Genomic DNA, 27,578 nt, shown 5'->3' with positions numbered 1-27,578 from the left:
TTCAACTAGATTTCACTTGTACAAAGGGAGAAGGCCACACACTGTGACTTGCCCGGCAAGCTGGAAGGGCAGCCTCTCCAAGCCACGGAGAGGAGTTGGGGCAAGGGTTTGTCCCCAGTCTTGTTCTTCCTTTAATGTCACTCCCTGCCCCCATCCTTCCCCGGCCCCTCAACCCACAGCAGGATCAAGTGACTGGGTGCCCCCTCCTCAAGATTCAAGATTCCCCTCCCCATGATACTGCTCAGGCCCAGGGTCAGACTCTGCTAGAGAATTAGGGATTCTCACCTCCTCTCTCTGCTTGGGACTCACGGGGAAATCTTGGCAAGCAGCCTGTAACCTGCCCAAATGAAAAGCATCTCCCCTGGCGTGGACGAGGGGGCATTGCCCAGACAGGAGCTCAGGGGCTGCGCTGGCTCTGACAGCTGGGGAGGAGGCGAGTAGCCAGACCCTGTCTGCAGAGCTGGAGACCTGGCAGTGCTGGGCTACCCCCAGGGCTTCCCCTTGGTGCCCACTGAATGACTCACCACTGTGAGGTGCCCACTGAATGACTCACCATGGCACAAACACAATGGTCAGGGGTGGGCACAGAGCCTGCTCCCTGCTGCACCCCAGCCCCCATCAGATGCTTTCCGAGAAGCTCTTTGAGCAAGGGGTTTGGGCTGCACCCCACCCAACAGGCTGGCATCTTGGGATAAAAACAGCACAGCCCCCTGCAAGGGCTGCCCTTGCCACGCGACACCGTCACCGGCAGTGGAGAACAAGGCTCCATTCAGCAAGTGCTCGGGAAAAGGCATCAGAGGCCCAGGCATGGGCAGTGGGCAGTGGGGCGGTGGCGGGGGGGGGGGGCAGGAGAGGAAGGCTGCCCACTTCCCAGAAGTCCAGGGACACAGATGGGTGAAGGGCCTGGGCAGGGTACTGACCCCGGGGGACCAGATAGAAGGTGTGATTGGATCTGAAATCTCAAGGGGCAACAGGGCCCAGGCCCCAGGCTCCCAGTTCAAACCCACTGGCTCCTAGGTTCCCAAACCCACCGATTCCCCAGAAGGCTTTCCCAGCTTCCCAGCTCGATGTGTGGGAACTTGAAGGAGATAAATCTCCAGTGTGAGAGTGAGGTGAGGGGTGGCCAGGGAGACGGGGTGTTACAAGAACAAAGATGGGAGTTGGGATAGCCAGCTCATTCATAAGTGCTTTGTGGAGCTGTCAAGGCCTGCGCTCTGGGAGGGGGTGTGGGGAGGCTGGGCAAGGAAGGGGTGAGCCCGATGAGGCTGAGGCTGGGGCTTAAGAGTGACCCAGGGGGATGGCCAGAGAGTACAGTGCCTGCCCCCACTTACCCTATCAGGGGCTCCACGTTCCTTCCATCATTCCCCCACTGCTAGACAGAGGCCTCAATTGACCCTCCAGACAAAGGGCGGGTTCTAATTCCAGCCCACAGCCCCGCACCTGCAGATGGGGAGAAAGCAGGAATGCAGAACGCCTGTATTCAGAGGGGAGGACTCCAGGAATCTGTTGGGAATGAGGCTGGCAGGAAACTGTAACATAGGCTGTTCCTTGAAGATATGGAACAGGTTTGTCTTCCACCAGATTCCCAGCATCTAACAGGCACTGAGTGTGCCTGGGAATGCTGAGTGAGGAAAGGCCTGGGTCATAGGATCTAAAAGTTAGAAGACAGGTCAGAGGTCATCTGGTCCAGCCCTTCCTTGACCCACCGTCCCAGTGAAAGGGTCTCCTTGTCCAGTGGTCAGGGCCCCAGATGCAGCATCGGCCCCGGGAACTGCCCACTAGCACCTCCGTCTGGAGCCAGGCTGGGGCTGGCATGCCCAGGAGGCCCTGTCTCTGGGCACAGTGACCTCGGTGGGCATGAGAGGCACTCTCCCCATGGCTGGGCTGCGGCCCAGCCCCACCCACTTAGGCTATGCCAGGGGGTGTTGCCAGGGCCAGCCTGGGCCGGGCCAGGCCGGGCCCTCCTCCATAAAGCCAGCACATCCCAGGAGCAGGCAGAGCCAGGACAGGATGGAGAGGAGACGGGTCACCTCAGCGGCTCGCCGCTCCTATGTCTCCTCCTCAGAGATGGGGGTGGGGGGCCGCCGCCTGGGTCCTGTCACCCGCCTGTCCCTGGCTCGAATGCCGCCTGCACTCCCGGCCCGGGTGGACTTCTCCTTGGCCGGGGCGCTCAACTCCAGCTTCAAGGAGACCCGGGTCAGTGAGCGGGCGGAGATGATGGAGCTCAATGACCGCTTCGCCAGCTACATCGAGAAGGTGCGCTTCCTGGAACAGCAGAACAAGGCGCTGGCTGCTGAGCTGAACCAGCTGCGGGCCAAGGAGCCCACCAAGCTTGCCGACGTCTACCAGGCGGAGCTGCGCGAGCTGCGGCTGCGGCTTGATCAACTTACCGCCAACAGCGCCCGGCTCGAGGTGGAGAGGGACAATCTGGCGCAGGACCTGGGCACCCTGAGGCAGAAGTGAGGAGGGGGCCGCAGAGGGGCGTCATGAACAGGGAGCACTGAGCCGCCCCCCCACCCCCAGAGAGGGAGCACCTGCAGGCCTGCAGGGTCTCGGGCAGGGGCTCTGCCTCCCTGCTCCCCAGTTTCCCACCTCTGGGAGGAGAGGGTGGCCCTTGCTCCCCAGGATGAGGGTGGGCCCGGGAGGAGGCCCAGGATCTCAGGGATCTGATTCCCAAAGACCTTCGGGTACTCTCAGCGCCTCCGCGCTGGGGAAAGCTGTGTGGGACAGTCAGGGACCCCCAGCGGGGAGGGTCTCTGCATCTCACTCACTGCAGGGCCTTGTTACTGTGGTCGGGGAGCGCACCTGTTCTGAGCCTGGGCCTGTCTAGAGGGGGAACCGGAAGGGAAGATTGGTATGCACCAGGAGGACTGGGCTGGGGCTACAGGAAGAGAGGGAAAGAGCAGGCAGAATACTGGCTTCAGAATACAGGAGACTCTGCCTGTCACCAGCTTATGACCCTAGTCAAGACACTTCAACTTGCACAGCTGTAAAGCGGAGATCTTAATAAAACCCATTTCCAAAGGTCAGAGGAAACCCCAGGGGCATGGTCCTTGCTGGGCTGGCAGGGCATGCGTGTGTGACTTCAAGTGCGGGAGGCCGTGTGTGTGTGTGTGCGTGTGTGTGTGTGTGTGGTGTGTGTGTGTGTGTGTGTGGTGTGTGTGTGGTGTGTGTGGTGTGTGTGTGGTGTGTGTGTGTGTGGTGCGTGTGTGGTGCGTGTGTGTGTGGTGTGTGTGGTGCGTGTGTGGTGCGTGTGTGTGGTGTGTGTGGTGTGTGTGTGGTGTGTGTGTGGTGTGTGTGTGGTGTGTGTGGTGTGTGTGTGGTGTGTGTGTGTGGTGTGTGTGGTGTGTGTGGTGTGTGTGGTGTGTGTGTGGTGTGTGTGGTGTGTGTGTGGTGTGTGTGTGGTGTGTGTGTGTGGTGTGTGGTGTGTGGTGTGTGTGGTGTGTGTGTGTGTGGTGTGTGTGCAGCAGTGAGTGTACATTGGTGGAAGCACCTGTGTGAGCAGGAGCAGGTGCAGCAACCCTGATAAGGCACCTTGGTAATGAGTTAGAGCGAAGGCCCTTGTCTGCTCACCCATCTGGCCAAGTCCATCTGCCCCTCACTCCTCTTGCCACTCACATTGGTCCTGGGAGGGAGCGGGGGCGGTTCTCTGGCAGCCACCTCCAGGGAGGTTAGGGCAGGGGTCCAAGAGTCCTCAGAAGAGCCCGGACCCAGGAATGTGTCCCCCTACCCCAGGCTCCAGGATGAAACCAACCTGAGGCTGGAGGCTGAGAACAACCTGGCTGCCTATCGACAGGTCAGGGTGGTAGAGGGGAGGGGCCGGGGAGGGGGAAAGTGTTGATGGCAGCCCACCCAAACACAGCCCCCAAGCCCAGCCCTCCAGAGCAGTGTGCTGCTCCCCGCAGCCACAAAAGGAGGGATCAGATAAGACTAGGGAGTGGGGAGGAGGAGTCTGGGGTCAGAGGGGCCCTTTGCTTCCTCCCTACTCCAGGAGGCAGATGAAGCCACCCTGGGCCGTCTGGATCTGGAGAGGAAGACTGAGTCTCTGGAGGAGGAAATCCGGTTCTGGAGGAAGATCCATGAGGAGGTAAGGCCAGGGCAGAGGGAGGAAAGGCCAACACAGAGATTGGAACTGAGGAAAAGAGACAGAGACTGAGACAGAGATATTCAGACATAGAGAGGAGACAGACTGACAGAGAGAGAAAGAAAATGAGAGAGAAAAGACAGAGAGAGGTACAGAGAGAGACTAAGGGAGACAGAGATAAAGACAGGGCCTTCCCTGGTGGTCCAGGGGTTAGGACTGTGTGCGTCCACTGCAGGGAGCACGGGGTCCATCCCTGGCTGGGGAGCTCACATGCCTCGTGGTGCGACCGGGGTACAAAATGATAGACAAGAGAGCATCTCCAGCCCCTGGTAAAATGCACACAGACACACACTCCACTTGCTGAGAATTACAACGGGCCTCGTTGCCTCCTGTTTTTCTTCACTACAGCCGTGTGAGATAGGGACCGTTCCAGTGTTATCTCCTTTTCACAGAGGAGGACACTGAAGCCCTGAGATGTTAAAGAACTTGCTAAGGTCACACAGTTAGTCTCTCTGACTCCATTCCCTCTGCCATCTGTCTCCATTTAAATGAGAGCCATACATAAAAACACACACACAAACAAACGAACAAACCCCCTACCCCCGCTGAGCTCTGACTTCAGATAATGGATGCAGAATCCAGGGCCTCAGGGAACCTGGGAACCCATAGGCACACCCACACCACAAGGACTCAGTCACTCTCCCATGAGAATACAGGCACACTTTCAACGCTCCTGCCTTCCAGGCCTGGGAGGAGGACACCATGAGACCCCCAAACTATCCGCGCCTCCCTTAGCCTGGGCCATGCCATTTCCTCCAACTAGGAATGCCCATCTCCCTTAGCCAACTTCTGTGTCCGAGGGACAGACAGAAGAGGGCATGATGCTGTGGGGAAACCCCAGTTGCAGCCTGGTCCCTGAGCCCTGGCAACCCTTCTCTCACCCTGGCCAGGAGGTGCGGGAGCTCCAGGAGCAGCTGGCTCAGCAGCAGGTCCACGTGGAGATGGATGTGGCCAAGCCCGACCTCACAGCAGCCCTGAGAGAGATCCGTACACAGTACGAGGCAGTGGCATCCAGCAACATGCATGAGGCGGAGGAGTGGTACCGCTCCAAGGTAGCCCTGACTTTGGGCCAGCCTGCCTCCTCCAGGCGGCCCTCCTGGCTTCATACAAAAGAACTGGGGAAGGAGGGTGGAGGAAGCTGGGGGAGGATCCTCTCTGAGTGACTGACCTTCACCAGAGAAGTGAGGTGATTTGCCTGGGGCTACACAGGCACTATTATTTCCAATAAGTACTTATTAGTACTTATTGCTATTACTATTAGCCAACACTGTTGTGTATTAGGCCCTGTGCTTTGCATGGATTATTTTACCATGAAGTAGGTACTGTTCTTTGATAGATGAGAGAACTAAAGTCCAGAGAGGTTAACCAACTTGCCCAACGTCACACAGCTCCTAAGCAGTAGAGCTGGATTTCTAACCCTAGCTATCTCACTTGGAAGCCTGCATTCTTGATGTGTCTGTATCCTGGGTTATTGAGCATCTACTACATCTCCAGCTCTGCCCAGGATACAGAGACATGTCTGACCAGGGAGATGTTATGTCACTCAATAATGATGTCTACGGAGAACACAGCAGGGCAGAGTTTATATACAATGTGGGGACAGGAAGGATATCATAGAAGGGAGGGCACTGGGGCCAGGCAGGACTGGAAGCCTGTGAACATAAAGTAAAGAGGAAAGGGGCGTTCAGAGTGCAGGACAGAGCCTGAGTAGCGGCCGAAAAGCACAAAGAGGTAGGGGCCCAGAGATCCTGGGCCAGGGCGTGGAGCTGAGGAGTGTAAGTGGCAGAAGCCAGTGATGGTTCTGAGCAGGGCAAGACGTGATGGAGCCCTGAGGACTTCACTGCAGCAGGGCTATTAGAATACAGAGCTCTGCTCACCAGAATCCCCTGTGTAAGGTGGAGAAGGACAGGGTTCGGTCACGCGGATGGAGCTGCCAGTGCTGGAGATTCTGGATTCCGCGGCAAACACTGTTCATTCCTGCATTCCCTGACCAGTCATTGTGCTAGGTGCTAGAGGCGTAGCAGTGTCTTCTGTGTCCCCGGTCCACGGGCCGCAGTCGCTGCGAATAATCCCACCCAGGGCCATTGGCTGGGGTGAGCTGAACAACAACCTTGGGGTCCCGCCCATCTCCCTGATCCTCCAGACATCTTCCTCCCCACGGGCCCGCACAGCTCCCGCCATAAGCGTCCCCAGCCCTCCCCTCAGCATAAAGCCCTCTCCCCATTTAGTTTGCGGACTTGACGGACGCCGCTGCCCGCAACGCGGAGCTGCTCCGCCAGGCCAAGCACGAGGCCAACGACTACCGGCGCCAGCTGCAGGCCTTAACCTGCGACCTGGAGTCCTTGCGCGGCACGGTGAGCGCGGGCAGGGCCAGAGGCGGGGCGGAAGGGGTCCGCGAGCGGAGGCTGGCGAACCGGAGGACGGGACCTGCCGCCCTAGGAGGTGCTGGAAAAGGGCCAGGGTCTGGGACCAGGGCTGGGGGCGGAGCTCTGAAGTTACTCGGGGCGGGGCGGGGACGGGGCGGGGCCTCGAGAAACCAGCCGACTCCACCCACAGAACGAGTCCCTGGAGAGGCAGATGCGGGAGCAGGACGAGCGCCACGCGCGGGAGGCGGCGAGTTACCTGGAGGCGCTGGCCCGGCTGGAAGAGGAGGGGCAGAGCCTCAAGGACGAGATGGCCCGCCACCTGCAGGAGTACCAGGACCTGCTCAGCGTTAAACTGGCCCTGGATATCGAGATCGCCACCTACAGGAAGCTGCTGGAGGGCGAAGAGAACCGGTGAGGCCTGCCTAGCAGCCCTCCCTGCGGGCCCCTCCCTGGAGTTGCTTTGCTCCCTTCAGGGACTGTCTCATTCAGTCTTGCGTCCAGCTCCCTCCTATCCCAGTGCCCAGCACAGTGCTTGCCTGACACACAGTTGGTATTCAATGAATGTCTGATGAATGAGTGAACGGATTCAATGCAGCCCATGTTGATTAGGTCCCAGAGTAAGGACTCGGGTCACCTCCCAAACTGAGGCTCACTCCCCACCCTCCCAACAAAAATCAGACTTCTTTTCCCCTGACCAGTGTCTTCTGCCTCCTGGGAATTCTCTTCGCCACTCTTCCCTCCCCTCTGCCATCCTCCAGGCATCCACTCTCTTTTGAAAAGAGATGTTCCCCTTACAATATCCAGGCCCCTTGCCGGCTTTGGTAGCTCCAAGGAGTGTGTTTGCTGCTGGGGAAGCTAAAAGATGGGGTCGGCCTTTCCTGGCAAGGAAAAAAGCCTCAAAGCTGTCATGAAATCCTGGCCTGGGGATATCCTCGGGCAGCCTGGTCACCCCTCTCTCTCTCTGCTGTCTTTCAGCATCACCATTCCTGTGCAGACCTTCTCCAACCTGCAGATCCGAGGTCAGTAGAACAGGGTCTTGTGGGCAGAGTGTTGGATTCCTGCCCCCTCCCCCAGGCCTGTGGGTTGCTGTTCTGGCCTGGGACCCAGGACCAGGGCAAACGGGCCTGGGGCTCTCCATGGGGACCTTCATGATTCACCGCAGAACTTCTAGCCAGAACACACCATCCCAGAGCATTCGAGGTGGGGCTTGCAGCCTGCTCTGCCCTTTGTCCCACCCCACACCCCCATCCCCACCCCCCATTCCATTGCAGAACTGGGTGACGGTCTCAACCTCTGTCCTGTCGGCAGATCCCTGATTAAGCTCTGCCCATCCAAGTGTTTGATGTTTGTGTTTTTTTTTTAACTGCTTATCACTACAGGGGGCAAAAGCACCAAAGAAGGGGAAGGTCACAAGGTCACAAGACATCTCAAAAGCCTCACAATACAGGTTATACCAATACAGGCTCACCAGATTGTAAATGGAGCCCCCGCCGGCTCGGCCTCGGTTAGCTGCCTGCCCTGCCTGCCTTCTAGACACGGTGCTCTTCCCAGCTTGATAGGGAGCGAGCCTCACCAAGCCCACTTTCCCCATCCTCTTGGGCTCCCTCCTCCCAGGTTTCCTTAAAGGGCCAAGCCTGTGTCATTTTCCCAGCAACCTCAGCACCCAGCCCAGGACCTGGCACAGGGTAAATGTAGGTTAAAGTAGCAGAGTTGGCCGGTGTTCAAGGTGATAAGTCCTCGGATGCACAGATGAGATACTCTGGGGCCTCTGAGCAAATGCCAGCCTCTGCCTCACCTCTTTCCCATCACTGGGAGGGCCCCTAGGGTCTCGCTGTGCCCGGCGGCCAGGCTCTCTGCCTGATTCGTCTGTCCCTGAGGCTCCATTGCTCAGCTCAGTGATGATTCAACCTAGAGGGTTATTTCCCCCTGGACTGCTGCTCTTGGAGTGAATAAAGTTTTATGTCCCCTGCTCTTAATTTTAAATATTAGTGAGTGTGACATGTTATATTTTTCTCTCTGAGGAGGGGAAAAGAGAGTGTATGTGGCCCTCAAATGATTCTTAGCTAAGGAAAAATAAATTCTTCTTTCTTTTGGGCTAGAAATTTAGGAACACTAGCTATGCATGTCCCAGGGCTTAGTTCAGCATCAGAAGGGTTAACCAGGCAGACCAGGTAGAGGCAATACTGCCAAATGCCAGATAGAAAAGGGTCACTAGGGCCCAGAGAAGAGGCAGAGAGAAGTAGGAAAGAGGAAGGGGGACAGGAAAGGGACCCACGTGTATTGAGCACTAATATGTGCCCGTTGTTTAACAAACATTATCTCAGTTAACTGACTCCTCACTCCCACGTAGGAAAGTAGACAATAGCATCCCCATTTTGCAAATGAGGACACTGAGGCTGGAAGAGGTAAATTAACTTGGCCACAGTCATGTGGCTGAGCTGGGACTCAAGTTCTGGCCTGCCTGACTTCAAAACCCACGTGCTCCTTCCTTGGCACGGCGCTGGGTCGTCAGGAAGCCAGGGGCCAGGTGAGGGCTTGCAGAGGGGCTGAGATGCAGCCAGGCCAGGAGAGTGAGCAGGGCAGCAAGGACTTGCCCAGCACCATGGGGACTTAGGAGGTTGCCAGCCACTTTGGAAGAGCCTATGCCCTCTCTGCCTGATTGGCTAGGCTTTTGTACTCATGACTGGGGCTTTCATGGTGAAACCGAGGGTGGGAGAGGATGTCTAGTGCCCTGAAAGCCCATGGAGGCCTCCTCTCCTCATGCCTGCAGAAACCAGCCTGGACACCAATTCCGTGACAGAAGGCCACCTCAAGAGGAACATCGTGGTGAAGACCGTGGAGATGCGGGACGGAGAGGTGAGGAGGGTGGATCCCAGATTCTGGCCCCAGCAGACTCTGGAAGAAAGCTTGACTGGTACATAGAAGGTTGTTGATAATTCACAAAGAGCTCCTCTGGGAGGCTCTGCAAGAGGGGAAGGAACCCGGATGTAATTCATTTCCCCAGCCCCTCCACTGGCAGTTCTAAGGGGAGCCTGGGTGCCTAGACCACTGGATGGGGTCCTGACTCCAGCTTTCTCCCTGTCTCACCCTCAGACTCAGGTGCCCCCATGCCAGGCCTGGGGGAGAGAGAAAGAAAATTAAAGTTAGTAGCTTTCACTCCCAACTTTCAACTTGCAGCTTGGTGAAAGGAACCTGGCAGAAGAATGGGATGGGGGGGATTGGTCATAACCCCCTCCCCATCACACCAGCAACAGTACCAGCTAATCTTACAAGATCAGCTCACCATGTGCCAGGCACGGTGCTAGTTGTTTGCCCGTGTTACCTCATCTCCCCCTCTGACTGCTGCATGGGGGTGTTCCAGCTACTATCGTAGAAAAGATGACCCAGGAAGGCGGGGGACTTGTCTAGGTCCATAGCCTAGCTGTGGTGGACCTGGAGTCTGTGTGAGCTCCTAACCTAACCGTGGCACCTTCTCTGTCCCCTGCAGGTCATTAAGGAGTCCAAGCAGGAGCACAAGGATGTGATGTGAGGCAGGACCCACCTGGTGGTCCCTGCCCCACAGTATGAGGGGCCTGCAGCAGGAGTTGGGGTAGTTGCCTCTCCTCTGCTAGTTAATTTCCCCAGACTTGAGTTCCCACCCACCCCAGCTGCTCCTTTTCCCCCTCAGTCTCTATGTCAGCTTGCTGCCCTAGGCTCCATCAGCATTAAGCCTGTCAGACAGCACCCAGCAACTCTAACAGGGCACTCACTCCAAAGGGGCAGCCTGGAGGGGCATGGCCAGCAGCTTGGGTTAGAATTGGGAGGGAGGAGAGAAGTTGGGGAGGGCAGGGAGACCTAATAAATCACCCTCCGTATCCCGAATCCCTGTTGTCATGGCAACTGTTGCCAGAGCCGGAGGTGTCTGGGGGTATCTGGGAATGGGGCCTTTGAATTTCCTCAGGCTGGTGGAGGAAATCCGAGACTCTGAGACAGGCAGGGGAATCCCCACAGGCAAGGAGGCCTTGGCCAGGGGCTTATTCTTCTAGACTGACTCTGACCAGTCTGAGGATGGGTGGGGCTATCCTGCCACCTGGAGTAGTCGCGGGACAGAATTCCTGGGCTGCCCAGATTGCAGAGGGGCCTCCTGAGTGATGGTTCAAGTGGCTCAGCCCCACTGAGCTGCCACGTGGGCATGCCGTGGGCCCGTGGGAGCTTGATTCTCAGCATTTGGGGGAACTACAGTGTAAGTGGTGAGGGAAGGGGTGCTGGGAGGGAGTAGAAGGGGGCCTGGCCCCGAGCTGTGGGCACAGAGAGGTCAAGCCCAGGAGGACTCCCCCCACCCCATACAGGCTGGAGGGGGGGCAGGTAGAGATGGTAGAGGAGGTGGTTGGGATGAGGCCAGACATCAGAGTGGGGGGCTGTGAGTGGGCAGTTACACTTGGCCTCTGGGTCGTGGGAATCAGGAAAGTGACTCATCCTCTTGAAGATGGTGAAACAGGAAAGAAAGAGGCTGCTGGTCCTGGGGGCAGGGCCCACTTTGTCCCAGCTCTAAAGGCCCTCTCCTGGCTGCATAATCCCTGTCCACCCAGGCCTGGGAGCCGCTGCAGCTGCCGCCTGACCCCAGCAAATACTGCTAGGCAAAGCCTCTGCTGCACGCCCGACCCCCTCCTCCCCACAGTGACCGCTGCTCTTCCCTAAGCCAAGGGCCCTGTTGTCCCCTCGCAGTCAAATACAAAACGTGCCCCGTGTTCTAGGTGGCGCCCTGTTTTATAATTTGGGAACCCGACACCCACGCAGGGTGAAGACACTGGCTTGTGTTCCTGAAGCCTAGAGGCAGGACAGCTTGGGGCAGACGCTTTCACCCCGAGCACCTGTTCTGCGGTCCACGGGAAGGCTGGCGGGCACGAGATGATCCGTGCCCACGAGTGGAGCTCAGAGGCCCACCCCAGGGTCCCCATCTCCCTCTAAGGCAGAGGGAGGGAGAAGTAGGAGTCCCTCCCTCTTTCCAAGACTGGTGCCCTTCCCCTACTCCCTCCTGCCACCCACTGCTGCTAACCTTCGGGGCACCATTGCTGCCTTTAGTCACTGACATAAATAAAGACAACTGTTGTGGCTTTCCCCAGAGTGGACTCTGATCTGTTCGGCAGAGGCTGGGGCTGGGGGAAGGGGGCAGGAAGTAGCCTTGGACAAGACACAACTTGCTTCTTATCACTGATCATCTTGGGACACCCAGCCACCCCCAGCAGTGGCCACATGACAAATCCCATCTCCAGCCCTGCTCTGCCCTGCAGCCCTGCTGCCGGCCCCCCACAGCCTTTGCTTCCCACCCCTCTTCTCACCCCCAGCCCCCAGCCTGGGTCCAATCTGGCAGGAAAGTCCTGAATTCAGTCTACAATTTCCTCACCCATTTCCCCTGTTGTAGTCTCTACCTGTATTCCCAAACTCACCATTTCTACCTGCCAGTCCCAGGATGAGGCTAGGAAAGAAGGCAAAGAGGATACACACTAGGTACCCCGACTCTTTTCTTCCTCCCTCTGCTACCCCCAATTCAAACCGCCCACTTAGCAATCCTCGAAGGCAAGAAAATAAAGCACGTCAAACACTGTTCAACACCAGACAGGTGATAAATGTTAGGTTCACAAGAATTCTTCCTTCTCTGAAGTCAGAAGACACGTGCACCCTGGCTACTTCCATCTCGCTTCGGTCCCCCATCTCCCACCAGCCTCGGGCCTCCCCACTTCCCAGATTGGGTCTCAGACTCGCTCACGACAGCAGGGAGCAGGTTATAGCTAACAACTTTGTCCACATGCCCTGCCACACATCCCAGCTCAGGAAGGCTATCCAGAGGCATCTGGTACCATTTAAGAAACGCATTTGAGCACAACTGGTCTTCAGAGCTGGGGAAGAGAGAGCCTAGGGGGAGAAGTTGGGATAACAGCGGAATGAGTAACAGCAACAACGACAGAGGTGAATAGTGATGAAGACTGCCGTGATGAGCAGGTAGCCTATCAGGGTGAGCACCAGGGCAGCCCGAATCTCGGGGTTGGAGAACGAGACTGGGTAGCGGCCTCGAGATGTCACGCCCAGTCGGAGCCCAGCGATGCGCACGCCCTGCCGCCAGCAATAGTAGATGCCCCGGTCTTCCAGCTGGGTGAAGCGGATGTGGAGATGGTTGCCGTGGTCGATGAACACCCTCATGGACCCGTTGACGCCCTTTAGGTACTGCGTGCGGTAGAGGTACTGGTGGTCCTTGTCCCAGGCCACGGCATGCTCCGGCCGGGCCCCGGGACAGGAGATGATCAGTCCATGGCCCAGCCTCTGCTGGTGGAACTGAATGGGCACCGGGGGCAACCAAGGCCGGCTGCCCACTTTGGCCACGTAGCTGAAGAGGGCCATCACACCCTCCTGGATTTTCTTCTTCTTCTCGCAGGGCACCAGGCAGCTCCGAAGCAGCAGCTCGGGGACGTGGTCTCTGGCCTTGGCCCGGAGCTGCCTGGGCACAGCCCGTGAACCACAGGACACCACGTCGGGCAGTGTCTTGCGGTAGCGGGGGGAGAGGTCTGGGCTCTGCAGGTAACACAGGCCAATGCGCCACTGCTCCCCGCGCACCCCGCAGCGGTCGCAGGGGGTCCACTCCCAGAAGGTGGTGAAGACACGGAGGCTCCCGTGGTGCTCATCTGCGAAGGGCTCCTGGCCCTGGTCCTCGAAGGTGGCCACCATCCTCTCACTGCTCTGGATGTCCATGTCGTAGGCGTAAAAGTAGTCCCCCTTGCGGGTGCCGCAGAAATACAAGCCTGAGTCCTCAGGCTGCGCCCGGAAGACCAACAGGCTGAACATGTGGATGCTGAAGCGGACCAGCAAGTCGCTGCCCACGCGCACCTGGGCTGCCTCCGTCAGGACCCGCCCATCAAAGTCCGTCAGCACTTTGGTGTGGCCGCTGCCGAGGTGCTTCTGATAGTACCAGACGACAGCGGACACCTCCTCGGGCTTGCAGTGGCAGGGGAGCTCGAAGCTCATGTCAGCCAGGTAGGCTGCATTGTCAAACATCAGGAACGCTGGGCAGGGGGTCCTCTGAAAAATGTTCTCCTTCTCCACGATTTCAAAGGCCTGGAGGCTCCCCAACACCCACAGGAGCACAGTGGCCTGGGCCAGGTTCATGCCTGCACGAGGGAAGAGTCAGAGGGGGCGGGGCAGAACCTAGGCACTAAAGGCCTATGGGGCTTCTAGAAATCACTGCTGGGAAGAGGCATCTAGATGAGGAAAGGATTCAGCAGCCAGGAAAAGAAGCAACAACCTGCAGAGGAAGCTGCCACAGACAAGGCAATTTATTCCCAGTGGATGTACAAGATGCCCTTCTAACGTTCCGGACGTGATCTTGAGGGAAAACCATTCTAGAACCTGGCCCTTTGTCCCCTTTCTAGAACACTGGCACTCACTCAAGAATGGGTCAGGGGAAGCCAGAATAAGAAGCAAGGGCCCAGGTACCAGCACAGGGGAATCTCTGCCTCTCTGTTCCAGGCTCTGCCCTGCCTGCCCGGTGGAAAGGTCCTCCCTTTGGTTAATCCAGGAGTTGAAGGCAACCCTCCTACCTGCACATCTGGCCACCTGAAGATGCCTGGGAGGCTGGCCAGGCCTGAGCTGATGGCTTGGGGTTTTCCCAGGCCCAACCTGCACGGGAACTCAGCCCCTGGAGCTGGAGAAAAATACTGCACCTCAAATGAGGTAGCATTTGATCATTTATTGATTAAATGTCCATTCTGTTGGTTTCCAGTTACAAATACTCTTGTTAAGAGCTATGGAGATCAGTATTAATTTATCATGGAAGATTAACAATTTTGCTTTTTCCTTTTTTTGAGTGGAGGCTATAACTGGTGGTACCGGTGTTTGGTTGGGTGCTCACCCACCTCTCAGGGCCATGGGCTAGCAGACTGGCAGACTCTAAGGGTGGGAAGCAAAAGTCTTTCAACTTCTCGGGCCCTTGACCATCCTGTGGATCTACACAGTTCAGAATATGGAGCCCCCAAGAGGTTGGAGGAAAAGGGAAAATTCAGTTACTGCTTTTGTTGTGAAAATTCCAAGACCAGAGGGAGTTAGGTGTGGGCTTTTCACTACAGTCTTGCAGAGCCCTCGAGACAACGAAAAATGCCTCCAGTGACCACTGGGGGCCTCTGAAGGTAACTGGTCCCATCAGTCCACACGGTACAGCCTTAGCAGCTCTTGCAGAAGACTCTCCTCCTCCTGAAGCCCACCAGGCTGCTCCCCCAGACCCCGCCCCTCCAGGCTGGGGGTGCCCATGGCCTGCAGCTTCTGAAACAAGGATCTGCAGCTCTCTCTCTCCGCATGGCTCATCAGGCTCAGGTTCAGGGTGAAGCGGCCGGTGCTGGCCAGGCTGCGCAGGATCCCCAGCACCACCCACCGGTCAGCTGGCCTCACGTGATCAGCCAGCGCCATCAGCATCTCCCCTAGAAGTCCAAACCCCACATCCATCTGGAAGAGGCGGCCCAGCTTTGGGCCCCCGAGCTGCAGCAGGGCCTCGTAGCGCTCTGACCCACTCCGCAAGTATCGCCGCCAATCACGGTAGAACTCAGCCGAGGTCTCGGGCTGGAGGAGCGTTTTCTCCTGGATCGCAAAGGAAGGAAAGAGAGTGCAGAGGTCCTCCAGCTGCTCTGTGACAGTGAGAGTGGGGGGGCCTGTGGATGTTCATCTGAGCTCTAGTATCACTCTCTGAGCACTGGCAAGGCTGCGGTCCCTGTGGGCCTCATTTTCAGATGAGAGAACAAGGGATGGGATGGGGAGGGAGGGTCCCAAGGAACCCAGGCTGTGATTTGAGACTCTCAGTTGTACCAGACTTTTCCTACTGATGAATGTGGACATAGCCCTGCTCTGCAAGACTAAGTCAGAGTTTACTCTGGGCAGGGCAGGAGAGGGGGTAATTGGAAACCTCAGGAGGAGAGAAAGGAACTCAAGATGAGTATTAAGGATATGACAGGCTGGATCTCCTTCCCGACGCTGCCAGAGGATCATAGGCTCTATACCATATAACTCGAGGCAGAGCAACCCAAATCTGATCTGGGAATGGGAACCAAGGACTGACTGACAGGGGCCCGCCGAGCCCACCTTTCTGACTTGTTCTGGTTGGTTTTGGCCTCACCACCCATTGGTTGCTTTTCTCTCTGGGATTGGGGCAGGAACCTGCCTCTGTTGGCTTTACATGAGAAATAAGGGAAACATATGTGTTATAAGAAAACAGGGTTGGAGGTTTAAGGCAGAGAATCCTGCTGGGCCTCACCTACCGGGGAGATTTCAGTGGTTTCACCCTGGGAGGGCCTTCCCTGAACAGTGTGACAGTTCCAGGGCACAGTCCTCTTTCCTCCTATCTTGTCCTTCTGCTCCAGCGGCTTCAGATGTGATGCAAGGACAATACCCCTACAGGCAAGGGACAGAGATTAGGGGATGGACCTAATGCCATCTGTAGGTGTGAGGTGGCTGGACTTTGCGTGATACCGGCTGGACCTGTTGGCAGGCCAATATGACAACGATAATAACAACAACAGCAACAATAGCTGACAACTTTTGAGCACTTTCCATGTGCCAGATATTGTGCTCAGAATCTTATGTGCAATAACATTTAATCATGACAGTGGTTACTCTCTCTTACGGATGAGGAACAGAGGCTCAGATAGGTTAAATAACTTGCACAGGATCTCACAGGTAGCAGAAGGTACGGCCAAGATTGAGCCCAGAATTGTCTGACTCCAAGTGCACGCTCTTATCCACTATAGTAAACCATAACAGGAGAGCCTGAGAAAAGTGGCAGTAAGCCGACCTGAACTCCTCATAGGAAGCCACCCTCTGTTCCACTGCCCGTAACTTGGCAGCATTTTCCCGTTTGTACTTCTCATCAGCAGTGAGTGCAGCCTGCAGCTCCTTCTCCAAAGCCTTGAAGTCAATGATGTCATTCCTTTTCATGGCCTGTGCCTGGGAAGGCAAAGGGAATGAATGTCAGCAGAGGGTGAATATCAGGGGTGGGGGGTTGCATCTGGATTCTTTGCCAGCCCACAGAATGACCCCAAAGCACTCTGGTTGTCTAGTCACTTATCTTGAGGGGGGTGTTATAAAAATCTAGTTCTCTATCTTACAGAGGGAAGCTGAGTTGCACAGTGAGGTCTTGCTTAAGATTTGTTGCCACTGAAAATAGTCTTGACTTTCAATTTAGTGCCTTGTCTTAATTTTGCTCTCTGCCTCTGAAAATATTTTTTTAATTAAAGTATAATTGATATACAATGTTATATTAGTTTCAGGTGTACAACATAGTGGTTCGACAGTTATATACATTACAAGATGATCACCACAATAAGTCTTGTTACCATCTGTCATCATTTAAGGTTATTACAATACTATTGACTATATTCCCTATTCTGTATATTACATTCTCATAACATATATTTTATACCTGGAAGTTTGTGCTTCTTAACCTAGTTCATCCACCCCACCACCCCCTTCCCCTCCGGCAACCACCAGTTTGTTCTGTTTTGTTTGTTCATTTGTGTTTTAGATTCCACATATAAGTGAAATAATACAGTATTTGTCTTTCTCTGTCTGACTTATAATATCCTGTAATGCTGTATAATACCTTAGCATAACACCCTCTAGGTCCATCCATGTTGTTTTAAACGGCAATTTTTCATTCTTTTTTATTCTGCCTCTAAAAATATTTTAGCATTGGTGCTTTGGCTGAGGAAGCATTTGGATTTCAGAATTCAGTCCCTTCACATTTCCACATGGACTCACTCTATAGCGAGTGATAGAGGCCCTCACACAAAAGCAGAACTATTGTAACCTACTCTTGAGCCCTGGGATAAAATTCCACTCATTGTTAAATGTCTTTAACGAGGAATGATACTTTCCACCCAAACCAGATGCAGTGACTGAGCAGGAAATCAAGTAGAGGTGGCAGAAGAAGGGGCTCAATGATCCCCGTTTCCAAATCCCTCTGTCCAGCCAGGGCTGGAGCACAGATTCCTAGGTTCTTGGGCAACCTCTTTAGCTCTGCCACTGTACTTCTGCAGCCTCCGCATATCTGAGGCTGACTGACCCGTTCTACACGGAGATCACCTATAGGGGTTCTAGTCTCTTGGCTCTAGCATTTCCTTACTGTGAGACCCCTTTGACCATCAGACTCCTAGTGCACTAAGCTAGATTACGTGGTGAAGTCATCATCAACAGCCCTAGGGCAGGGAAGCTTGAGGTCTACAACCAACCCCGTGCCCTCCCCCTCCACCCCAACATGGGTAAGCTTGAAGACCAAGAAGGAGGCTGGGTTGGCCAGGAACTGAACTCAGGTGTCCTGGCTCCTGTCTAGTTCTGAACCCTTGCCAGTCACTGAATAAATAGAACACCTAATCCTCCTGCCCCCGACCTTCACCCCAGCAGCCAGGGCCCTGGTTTCCTTTCTTTGGGGATCCCCAGTTACCGCCAGACCACGTCTGCTCAGCGTAGACCACGCCCAGCAGCTGTGGTTGCCCAGCAACTGCTCTAACAGCCTGCCCACGTGACCACCCCGAAGGCCCCCGTCAGGGTAGCCCCGAGGCGCCTGATCAGATTCTCGCCTCTTCGGGCCTTGTTTTCTTTGGAGCAGCCCACGCCTTGGTTTGGGGACCCACAACTCCGCCTCGCAGGTTCCTGTGTCCGCGGCCGGCATTCTTCCGAGCTGGTCCACAGGCAAAGGGCTGTCCTCCGAGGCAGAAACGCGACCGCGGCGCCTGCGGGGTCCTTCCGAACAGCGGGCGCAGGCGGTGCGGCGGCGTTGGACGGAAGCGCGATCTCCGGCGGCCTACTCGGAGTATTTGGCTGAGCAGCGGGAGGTGAGTTGACGCGGGTCCACGGCATGGGAGGGTTGCTCCTGTGGGATGGGAAATTAAATAATGGCAGATGTGGAGGAGACGTTATATGCTATCTTCTCCTTTCACTTTACAGATGAGGCGGGAAAGGGAATGAAGGCCCTACCACACCGCCCCCCCCCACACACACAGATTCCGGGGTTCCCTCCTGTCCATCTTTAAAACCCTTTCCCGGGGCAGGGGTCGTTCTTGCACTGTCCATGCACCTGCCTCACTCCCTCTTCCAGCTGTGCCGCCTTCACCCTTTCTCTACCAAGCTCTCTCCGTCCTTACTCTGTTTTTCTTGGAGAGCCTGCGTTGTAGCGGGAAGCTGCGGTGAAGTTTGGTACCGAAATTAACTAATTTGTGCAACTGTGGGCAAGTCAGCTATCTTCTGTGTGCCTTGTTGGAGTCACTCATTTAGTCATTGAGCAAATACTGATTGAGGTTCTATTTTGTGCCAGGCACCGTTCTAAGTGAAAAAAAACAGTCCTTGCTTCAACTGTAGTTGGAGAGATGACAGTAAATACACGAATAGATACGTGTCAGTTAATGATAAATGTTAATAAAAATAATAAAACAATGAAAGTGGGGGTTGGAGAATGTGTGTATAGGTGGAGCTTTTTTTTTTTTTTTTTTTTTGCGGTACGCGGGCCTCTCACTGCTGCGGCCTCTCCCGCTGCGGAGCACAGGCCCCGGACACGCAGGCCCAGCGGCCATGGCTCACGGGCCCAGCCACTCCGCGGCATGTGGGATCCTCCCGGACCGGGGCACGAACCCGCGTCCCCCGCATCGGCAAGCGGACTCTCAACCACTGCACCACCAGGGAAGCCCAAGGTGGAGCTTTTTTTAGAGTGACAAGGGAAGGCTTCTCAGAGACGGTAACATTTTATATAGTAGAGACCTGGGTGAGATGAAGGAACAAGGTATACATGCCCAAGGGGAGAGCATTTTGGAAGAGAATAGTAAGTGCAGTGGCCCTGAAGCAGAAATGAGGTGGGTTGTTCCATGGACAGCCTTCTGTAAAAATTTCTGCAGTCATTTCATGGGTGTCTTGGGAGAATGAAATGTGCACAGATGTGGTAGCTCTTTGGAAGTAAAAAGAATCTCTATGCATATGAAAGTTTCCATAATAATTTACATTTAATTATTAGTGCTTGGAGCTCTTAATTCTCTATTTTATCCACAGTTAGCACTCAACAGGGGCATTGAGGGAGGTGGCGGGATTAGCCTCATGAAAGAAGTATCAGTATTTCAAAATTAAACATTCTGTTCAGTTAACATTTATCCAGTTTCTACTTAGGTGAAGCGCTGTCTTGGTCATTGGCAGGTGGGCACAAGGAACGCAGGGTTCCTATATTCAAGAATGGCCAAAAAATAATCCTAGCTAACATTTATTGAGCCTAGAACTGTCGTAAATTGTTTACACAGCCTATTTTGCTTAATTCTCATAACGCTTTATGCAATGGGGATTAATCACTTTATTTTCCAATTAAAGAAACAAGCTTGGAGAGGTGAAATAACCTGAAATGCCACAGTTATTAAGTGACAAAGTTGGGATTCAAATCAAGGTCTTCCAATTCCAGAGCCCTGACCATTAACCCACACTCTGGTCTGTTGCCTATTACTGTAAGCTGTAGAGGTGTTGGTGAGGGTAATTAGTACAGTTAACTACCATTCATGACAGAATTAAATGCTGATAAAGACACGAAAGGCTACAGCAGTATAGGAGAGTGAGAAATTGAGGCTATAGGAAGGCTTGAAGGAGGTGGTGTTTGACCTGTTACTTTGAGTAGAATTTCTAGAATTGAAGTGGAGACAACCCACAAAATACTTATTAATTACAAAGAGAAAGCATGTAACTTTACAATGGAAAGGCCCGGTAGGCACCACCATAATCAGTGGTGAAGTTAACATCACCACTGATGGGACAAACTAAAATCATATGCCACTTGTTAGAAGATGCACTGAAAAGAGCACGGCATCACTTCTGTGATACTCTTGCCAAAAAATGCATAACCTGAATCTAATCATGAGGAAACATTGGCAAACTTAAATTAAGGGACATTCTACAAACTCACTAGCCTATAATCTGCAAAAGTGTCAAGTCATAGAAGTCAAAGGAAAGACCAAGGAACTGTTCCAGATTGAAAGAGACTAAAGACATGACAGCTAAATGCAAACATGGAATCCTGGATTGGCTCCTTTGCTGTGCAGGAGATTATTGGAACAGCCTGTGAAACTTGAATGGGGGCCTGTGGGTTAGGTGGTGGTAATATGTCAGTGTTTTCTGATTTTGATGGTTGTATTGTGGTTATGTAGGAGAATGTCCTCGTTTGTAGGAATCACATGCACTAAAAGCAGGGGTTGGCAAACTTTGTCAAGGGCTGGATAGCAAATATTTTAGACTTTGTGGGCCATGTGGGCTCAGTGGCAGCTACTCTGCTCCGCTGTTACAGCGTGAAAGCAGCCACAGACAATATGAAAGAATGAGCATGGCTGCGTTCCAATAATGCTGTCTTTAGAGACGCTGAAATTTGAATTTCATATAATTAATTTTCATGTGTCATGAAATATTATTCTTTTGATTTTTTTCAACTATTTAAAAATAATAAAAAACATCGTACTTTCAGGGCTGTTTGAAAACAGTTGGCAGGCCAGATTTGGCCACAGGCTATAGTTTACCAACTGCTGCACTAAAGTATGAGGAGGCGATGAGACATTGTGTCAGCAACTCATCTGCAAATAATTTAGGAGAAAGAAAGTTATGTGTACTATTTTTGCAACTTTCTGGTATTTAATTATTTTAAAATTAAAATTTGTTTAGTGTTAGAAAAAAGAAGTGGGTGAAGTATATGTAAACAGAAACAGGAGTGGAACAGACAGGAGGGGAAGATACAGGGCTTTGGAGGAGCAGTCAGTGGGTTGATGTAACTGGAGAGGAGACTGTGTGAGGGATATGGTCAGCCACAGGCTAGGGCGGAGGCCCTGATTACCTTGCCAGCGTCTAACTCTTCTCCTTGAATTTCAGCATCATGGATACTGACTTGTATGATGAGTTTGGGAATTACATTGGACCAGAGCTTGACTCTGATGAAGACGATGATGAATTGGGCAGAGAGACCAAAGATCTTGATGAGGTAAAACAAGTATATACTTTTTTCATCTCTCTTTTTTAAGAAAGCAATAAAGTAGTAACCATAAATTTGTCTTCTGTGTCTGTGAGTCTGTTTCTGTTTTGTATATAGATTCATTTGTGTTGTGTTTTACATTCCACATATAAGGCACATCATATAATATTTGTCTTTCTCTGTCTGGCTTCACTTAGTATGATATTCTCTGGGTCCATCAACACTGCTGCAAATGGCAATATTTCATTCTTTTTTATGGCTGAGTAATATTCCACCATATACATGTACCACGTCTTCTTAAATCAGTCATCTGTTGATGGGCACTTAGGTATTTTTCCATGTCTTGGCTGTTGTAAATGGTGCTGCTATGAACCTGGGGGTGCATGTGTCTTTTTGAACTAGTGTTTTTGATTTTTCCATCATCCCTTCTCATTTACTCAAGATGTTCACCCCAGCAATTCTCCCCTCTCTCCCATGTCATTAGTTTTCCCTCTCTACTAGATCATCCCCATCAGCATACAGATATGCTGTTGTTTCATCATAAAATCCTTTCACGACCCTATAGCCCCCTGTCGTTACCTCCCATTTCCCTGTTTCCCAATGCGGCACATCACAAAAGAGTTGTTACTTGCTGTCTCCAAATCCTCTCCTCCCATTTTCTCTGAATCCAAGTTTTGTTGTTTTGCCTCTCCCATTCCACACAGACTGCTCTTGTCAGGGTCATCAGTGACCTCTGCCCCAGACCCAGTGCTCATCCTGCTTGACCTGTCTGCAGCATCTGGCCCAGCTGATCCCTCCCTCCTTAAAATACTCTCTTCCCTTGGCTTCCAGGGAATCCCCTGGTTTTCCTTCTGTTCTCTGGCCAGTCCTTCTCAGTCTTTGCCGCTGGTTCCTCCTCATCTCCCTGACCTCTTAACTGTCAATGGGCCCCAAGGCTCCATTCCTAATACCTGTTCTCTATCTACACTCACTCCCCTGGTCATCTTATCCCGTATATCAAATCCCTTCTACTCCCTGAGGACTCTCAAATTTGTATCTCCAACCTGGACTTTTCTCTTGAACCTCAGGTTTGTATGTCTAGCTTTCTACTTGGCATCTCTACTTGACGTCTAATATGGCATCTCAAACTTAGCATATCTAAGGCCTAAACACAGAACTTCCCCATCCCCTGTCCCCTGCTTCTGCCTCCAACCTCCTCTTACAGCCTTCCTCATCTAGTAAAGACAGGGCCATTCCCCGGTTACTCAGGTCAAAAACCTTGTCTCTTTTTTTTCACTCCTACTCTGAATTCACTAGAATACATTTTTTACTCTATTTTTAAAATATATGCAGAATCCAACCTCTCCTTCCATCTTCACAGCTACTCCTCTGGGCATAAGCCACAATCACTGCCATCTCTCTCCTGTATCACTGCAGTAGCCTTCCAACTAATCTCTCTCCTTTTAGTATATCTCAGTATGGGAACCAGAGTGAGCCTTAAAACAAAAGCCTGATCATATTACTCCTCTGCTCAGAACTGCTCGGACAGGACTTCTTAGCCTCGGTACCATTGAGGTTTGGGGCCAGATAATTCTGTGTTGCAGGGGCTGTCGTGCGCTTTATAGGGTGTTTAACAGCATCCCTGGCTTCTACTCACTAGGTCCCCCACACACAGAGCCAGCTGTGACAACCAGAAACGTCTTCAGACATTGCCAAATGTTCCCTGGGAGACAGAATTGTCTTTGGCTGAGAAGCACTATCATAGAGTAAAGTTAGATTACTTAGAACGATCCAGAAGATCCTACATGATCACCTCCTATGAGATCTCAGCTTATACTGTTCTCCCCATTATTTACTGAACTGGCTTCCTTGCTAATCCTCAAAGTTGCCAGCGTACCCTTGACTCAGAGCCTTTGCATTTGCCGTTTCAGCCAACTAGAATGCTCTTCCCCACTTACTTGTAGAACTTACTCTCTCTTCCCTCAGATTTTTGCTCAAATGTCATCACCTCTCTTTTTTGCATTGCTGTATTACCAATACCTAGAACAGTGCCTGGCACATAGTAAGTGCTCAGTAGATATTTGTTGAGCGAATGAATTAACCAGGGTGTTTTGGAACATAAAGTGTTATGTAGTAGCCACTTTTAATCATTTGAAAGACTTTTTAGGAGAAGAGGGCATAGCTTTGTTCAGTGTTGCTTGTGACTGTGGGTTTTAATTTATAAGGAGGTGAGTTCGATGTCATTTATGGAGACTCACTTTCCAACAGAGAAACCGGGCTGTCAGTGAGTACTGTTGTTATTGGAAGTATTCAACAGGGACAGGAATACGTAGAGAGAGAGAGTTCATTTAACATGCTGTGTTCTCAGGACACAGAGATGAATAGTGCTCAAAGAACTCCCGTCCTATGGGATTCCTAATATGTGAGGCATAGGGCAATATCCAGAAAAGTGCCTCCAAGCTTGATCCATTTGTGACGAATGGCCTGCACTTAAGAAAGGGTCCATTTGAATCAGGAGAGCCGTCCATACCCATGGCTTACAGTCTTCTCTTTGTGAAGGATCATGCAAGAGTGGAACCTGCCCCACTGATGGTAGCACAGAACTCAAAATAAGAAGCTGTCAGGCATGTGAAGTCATTGCTCTTAACTCGTGTAGCGTATGAGTCATTGCGCAGGAAAAGTGCATGCCTCTTCCAGCCTCCTTCCGTCTCTTGCTTTTAGGTCGATGATGATGACGACGACGACGAGCTGGGAGATCATGATGAAGACCACCCTGGGATGGAGGTGGTGCTGCATGAGGACAAGAAGTACTACCCCACAGCTGAGGAGGTGTATGGTCCTGAAGTGGAGACCATAGTTCAGGAGGAGGACACCCAGCCTCTCACAGGTGAGTCTGGAGGCACTGGGCTGTGAGAGGTGAAATCGAAACTAGAAAACTTCATTTCATAGCCATCAGCAGTCTTGAAAGTTCAGTGAATGAACTGACTAGTTTTTCTTTCAGGTGGTATTTCTGGATTGAGATTCAATTAACCCTGTTTTGATAGTCAACAAAACAGCTTGTTACCAAACAAATAAGTGTTACTTCTTTCTTTATCTCATGTTTGTTTGGGTTCTTGAAGACTGTTTTTAAGTTCTCCCTCTGGTCTGATATGTTTTTCCATCCAAATAATACCAGTTTCTTTAACTAGTCCTCACAATGCTTATTTTCCACTTCCTTAATAATTTTCATTGATCTTCTGGGAAGTAGTTGCATTTTATAAATGCAAGGAGAGATTTTGAACTGACATTGACCTCATCCTATATCCAGTCCCTCTCCCTTCCTCCCACAAAATGAAGTCCAAACACCTCAGTCCACAATTCAAGATCTTTCAGTGTCTCATGCCAAACAGTGTTCCCAGAACTTTCTCAACCTGAGTGGTCCTCGAGAACAACATAAATTGATGTCGTATATCATCCATTCTGAAAGCTCAGACTAATGGAATAGGGCTCTGTATTTTTATGCTTTATGCCTACCTGCACATCACTACTTTTTTTTTCCCCCCTAGAACCCATTATTAAACCGGTGAAAACCAAGAAATTCACTCTGATGGAGCAGACATTACCTGTCACGGTATATGAAATGGAGTAAGTTATAAGGTCTTGCAGCGTCTCTGCACGAATATTGTAGGTTCAGTTTGTTCATGGAGGTAGGAGGTGGTTTGGGGTTGAAGTAACCAGTGGATTTTTGGGGTGGTGGTGAGAGCAGTGGCATCCGTTTGTGCCTGAGTCATTTGGCCGACTTCTCTCTATGACCAGGTTCAGCTCTGTCGCTGCCTGCTGCCAGATCTAGTCTGACAGATTTCAGCTTTATTTATGTATTTATTTATTTTGGTGGGTAAAAGGGCATATCCCTGAGCTCTTTATTATTTATTTAATTTTTAAAAATTGAGGTATAGTTGATTTGCAATGTTGTGTTAGTTTCCACTGTACAGCACAGTGATTCAGATTCTTTTCCCTTATATGTTATTACAAAATATTGAGTAGAGTTCCCTGTGCTATACAGTAGGTCCTTGTTGGTTATCTGTTTTATATATAGTAGTGTGTATATTTTAATCCCCAACTCCTAATTTATCCCTCCCCTCCCCTCCCCTTTCCTCTTTGGTAACCGTCAGTTTGTTTTCTCTGTCTGTGGGCCTATTTCTGTTTTGTAAATAAGCTCATTTGTATCTTTTTTTTTTTTCTTTTAGATTCCACATATAAGTGATATCGTATGGTATTTGTCTTTCTCTGTCTGGCTTACTTCACTTAGGATAATAATCTTTAGGTCCATCCATGGTGCCGCGCCAGTGAGTTATTGTGAAAGCAAAAATCTCTTCCTACAATTTGCCAAAATTTTCCTTCAGCTTATATCGTTGCTGAGATATTTAGGCTCAATCTTAACTTTCTTCTTGGCTCTCATCCGGATCTCAGCCATTTTCTCTTCTTCCAAACCTTTAGTTTGGTATTAGAAGCCAGCCTTTGAGACAGAACTGGGTATTATAATTGTCAGTGTTGGGGCCACCAGAGCCTGTTTTGACACGGTATGGTTGCTAAGTGTTTTGGGAACATAACAACTCTTTATTTTGAAAAGGAGGCACAGGTAGGTAGATATGTGTAGAATAATTTAGACTCCTCAAACTGCAAACTGTTTTTGAAAATATTTTCATTGATGAAATGCACTTATAAGGCTCTTATATATTGAGGAGCTTGTGGCCCGTTATTAGATAATGAAACTTTTTTTTTTAAACATGTTGACATCTTGTATGTCCGAAGGAGTAAGGTCCCTTCTGAAATGGTCAGCTCACCTGCCATCATTCACACTTTTTTTTTTCTTTTTTAATATTTATTTATTTGGTTGCACTGGGTCTTAGTTGCAGCTCATGGGCTCCTTAGTTGCGGCAGGTGGGCTCCTTAGTTGTGGCATGTGACTTTCATGTGGGATCTAGCTCCCTGAGCAGGGATCGAACCCGGGCCCCTTGGGAGTGCGGAGTCTTAACCACTGTGCCACCAGGAAGTCCCCCATTCACCCTTTTTTTTTTTTTTTTTCCCCCGGTACGCAGGCGTCTCACTGTTGTGGCCTCTCCCGTTGGCTCCGGACGCGCAGGCTCAGCGGCCATGGCTCACGGGCCTAGCCGCTCTGCGGCATGTGGGATCTTCCTGGACCGGGGCACGAACCCGTGTCCCCTGTCTCGGCAGGTGGACTCTCAACCACTGCGCCACCAGGGAAGCCCCATTCACACATTTTTGAAACAACCTTTCAGTTTTCTTCAGAACTTGCGTCACATTCTTCTGTGTTCTCAGTGGTGATTTTTAAAAAAAATCTCCAGTCTTTGAAAGCAGGCTTGATTTTCAGAGCCAGAGGTCATCTGAAGGCTGCTTACCATAAGCAATGCGGATGATAAGCAAGAAAGGCAGGGTTGGTTTTGATCAGGATGGAACTCCTCTGCTCATCATTAATGAGATGAGCTTTTCTTTTTTTTTTTTTTTTTTCTTTGAGATGAGGTTTTCTTGAAAGCCTTGTTAACCAGCTGTGACGGCAGTTTCAGAAGCAAAGCTCCCAAAGTGATTTGAAGTCCCCTTGGCATCAGTGGTATAAATGTATAACATCTAGCCTGAATGTTTTGAACTGAACAGTACTCATGTATGTGTGTGCTGGTATTTGGTTTTTTCTTCTTGCTTGCTTTTCAAATTTCATTATTTTACTGTTGAAATCTCCATGACATTTCACAGGTCGTGTCTCCTCATGAATAAGTCCGTTCCGTTCCCAAAGACAGAACTGTGTAGAGGTGGAAACTCACTTCTGCCTCTGAGCATTCTCCAGTTGGTCTGAAAGTTGTTCCTGGCCGAAAATACCTAAAACACCTTGTACCACCCCCCCATTTGAAAACTTTTGGCAAAGTCCCTTTTGCTCTTTTCCTTTCTCCTTTCAGTTTCTTGGCAGATCTGATGGATAACTCGGAGCTGATCAGAAATGTGACCCTTTGTGGTCATCTCCACCATGGCAAGGTGAGAGAGCTTTCAGCTACTTGGAACAGGGTTGCTCTTCGTTTCTGCTCATTTTTTCAGCCTCAGAGTCACACGT

At 51.7% G+C, this 27,578-nt stretch overlaps 4 protein-coding genes across 4 annotated transcripts in view; 2 read left to right on the top strand and 2 right to left on the bottom strand.

Moving 5' to 3' along the window:
- Positions 1-1,817: 1,817 nt before the first annotated feature.
- GFAP (glial fibrillary acidic protein) lies at positions 1,818-12,278 on the top strand. Its single transcript, XM_022565197.3, has 9 exons — positions 1,818-2,459; positions 3,736-3,796; positions 3,992-4,087; positions 5,035-5,196; positions 6,373-6,498; positions 6,701-6,921; positions 7,486-7,529; positions 9,281-9,366; positions 9,998-12,278. Exons 1-9 carry the CDS (start codon positions 1,858-1,860, stop codon positions 10,037-10,039), a joined length of 1,440 nt encoding a protein of 479 aa, XP_022420905.2. The 5' UTR covers positions 1,818-1,857; the 3' UTR covers positions 10,040-12,278.
- Positions 12,268-14,064, bottom strand: FAM187A (family with sequence similarity 187 member A). Its single transcript, XM_022565198.3, has one exon. It carries the CDS (start codon positions 13,645-13,647, stop codon positions 12,403-12,405), a length of 1,245 nt encoding a protein of 414 aa, XP_022420906.2. The 5' UTR covers positions 13,648-14,064; the 3' UTR covers positions 12,268-12,402.
- Positions 14,065-14,084: 20 nt separating this feature from the next.
- Positions 14,085-16,467, bottom strand: DNAAF19 (dynein axonemal assembly factor 19). Its single transcript, XM_022565205.3, has 3 exons — positions 16,316-16,467; positions 15,783-15,915; positions 14,085-15,108 (listed from the first exon to the last, which is right to left on the bottom strand). Exons 1-3 carry the CDS (start codon positions 16,456-16,458, stop codon positions 14,677-14,679), a joined length of 708 nt encoding a protein of 235 aa, XP_022420913.2. The 5' UTR covers positions 16,459-16,467; the 3' UTR covers positions 14,085-14,676.
- A 1,761-nt stretch (positions 16,468-18,228) lies between these two features.
- Positions 18,229-27,578, top strand: part of EFTUD2 (elongation factor Tu GTP binding domain containing 2) — a 33,006-nt gene continuing 23,656 nt past the window's right edge. Inside the window, exons 1-5 of the mRNA XM_022565113.3 lie at positions 18,229-18,353; positions 21,400-21,508; positions 24,200-24,365; positions 25,024-25,102; positions 27,427-27,502. Coding sequence (XP_022420821.1) covers positions 21,404-21,508; positions 24,200-24,365; positions 25,024-25,102; positions 27,427-27,502 — 426 coding nt within the window. The 5' untranslated portion in view covers positions 18,229-18,353; positions 21,400-21,403. The remainder of the gene's footprint in view (positions 18,354-21,399; positions 21,509-24,199; positions 24,366-25,023; positions 25,103-27,426; positions 27,503-27,578) is intronic.

Source organism: Delphinapterus leucas, chromosome 19, assembly GCF_059928025.1.
Source record: "Delphinapterus leucas isolate spDelLeu-1000000601 "Yukka" chromosome 19, BTC_Dleu_Yukka2, whole genome shotgun sequence".
Lineage (NCBI taxonomy): Eukaryota > Metazoa > Chordata > Mammalia > Artiodactyla > Monodontidae > Delphinapterus > Delphinapterus leucas.
This window is presented reverse-complemented; position numbering and strand designations above follow the sequence as displayed.

Bases quoted from the DNA above. Each gene is read 5' to 3' on its own strand.
- GFAP (XM_022565197.3), top strand. From the start codon at position 1,858: ATGAGAGGCACTCTCCCCATGGCTGGGCTGCGGCCCAGCCCCACCCAC. The intron at 6,922-7,485 runs GTGAGGCCTGCC...GCTGTCTTTCAG, and splicing joins CTGGAGGGCGAAGAGAACCG to CATCACCATTCCTGTGCAGA. The intron at 7,530-9,280 runs GTCAGTAGAACA...TCATGCCTGCAG, and splicing joins CTCCAACCTGCAGATCCGAG to AAACCAGCCTGGACACCAAT.
- FAM187A (XM_022565198.3), bottom strand. From the start codon at position 13,647: ATGAACCTGGCCCAGGCCACTGTGCTCCTGTGGGTGTTGGGGAGCCTC.
- DNAAF19 (XM_022565205.3), bottom strand. From the start codon at position 16,458: ATGAAAAGGAATGACATCATTGACTTCAAGGCTTTGGAGAAGGAGCTG. The intron at 15,916-16,315 runs GTCGGCTTACTG...CCTTGCCTGTAG, and splicing joins GCTTCCTATGAGGAGTTCAG to GGGTATTGTCCTTGCATCAC. The intron at 15,109-15,782 runs GTAGGTGAGGCC...TTTGCGATCCAG, and splicing joins AAACCACTGAAATCTCCCCG to GAGAAAACGCTCCTCCAGCC.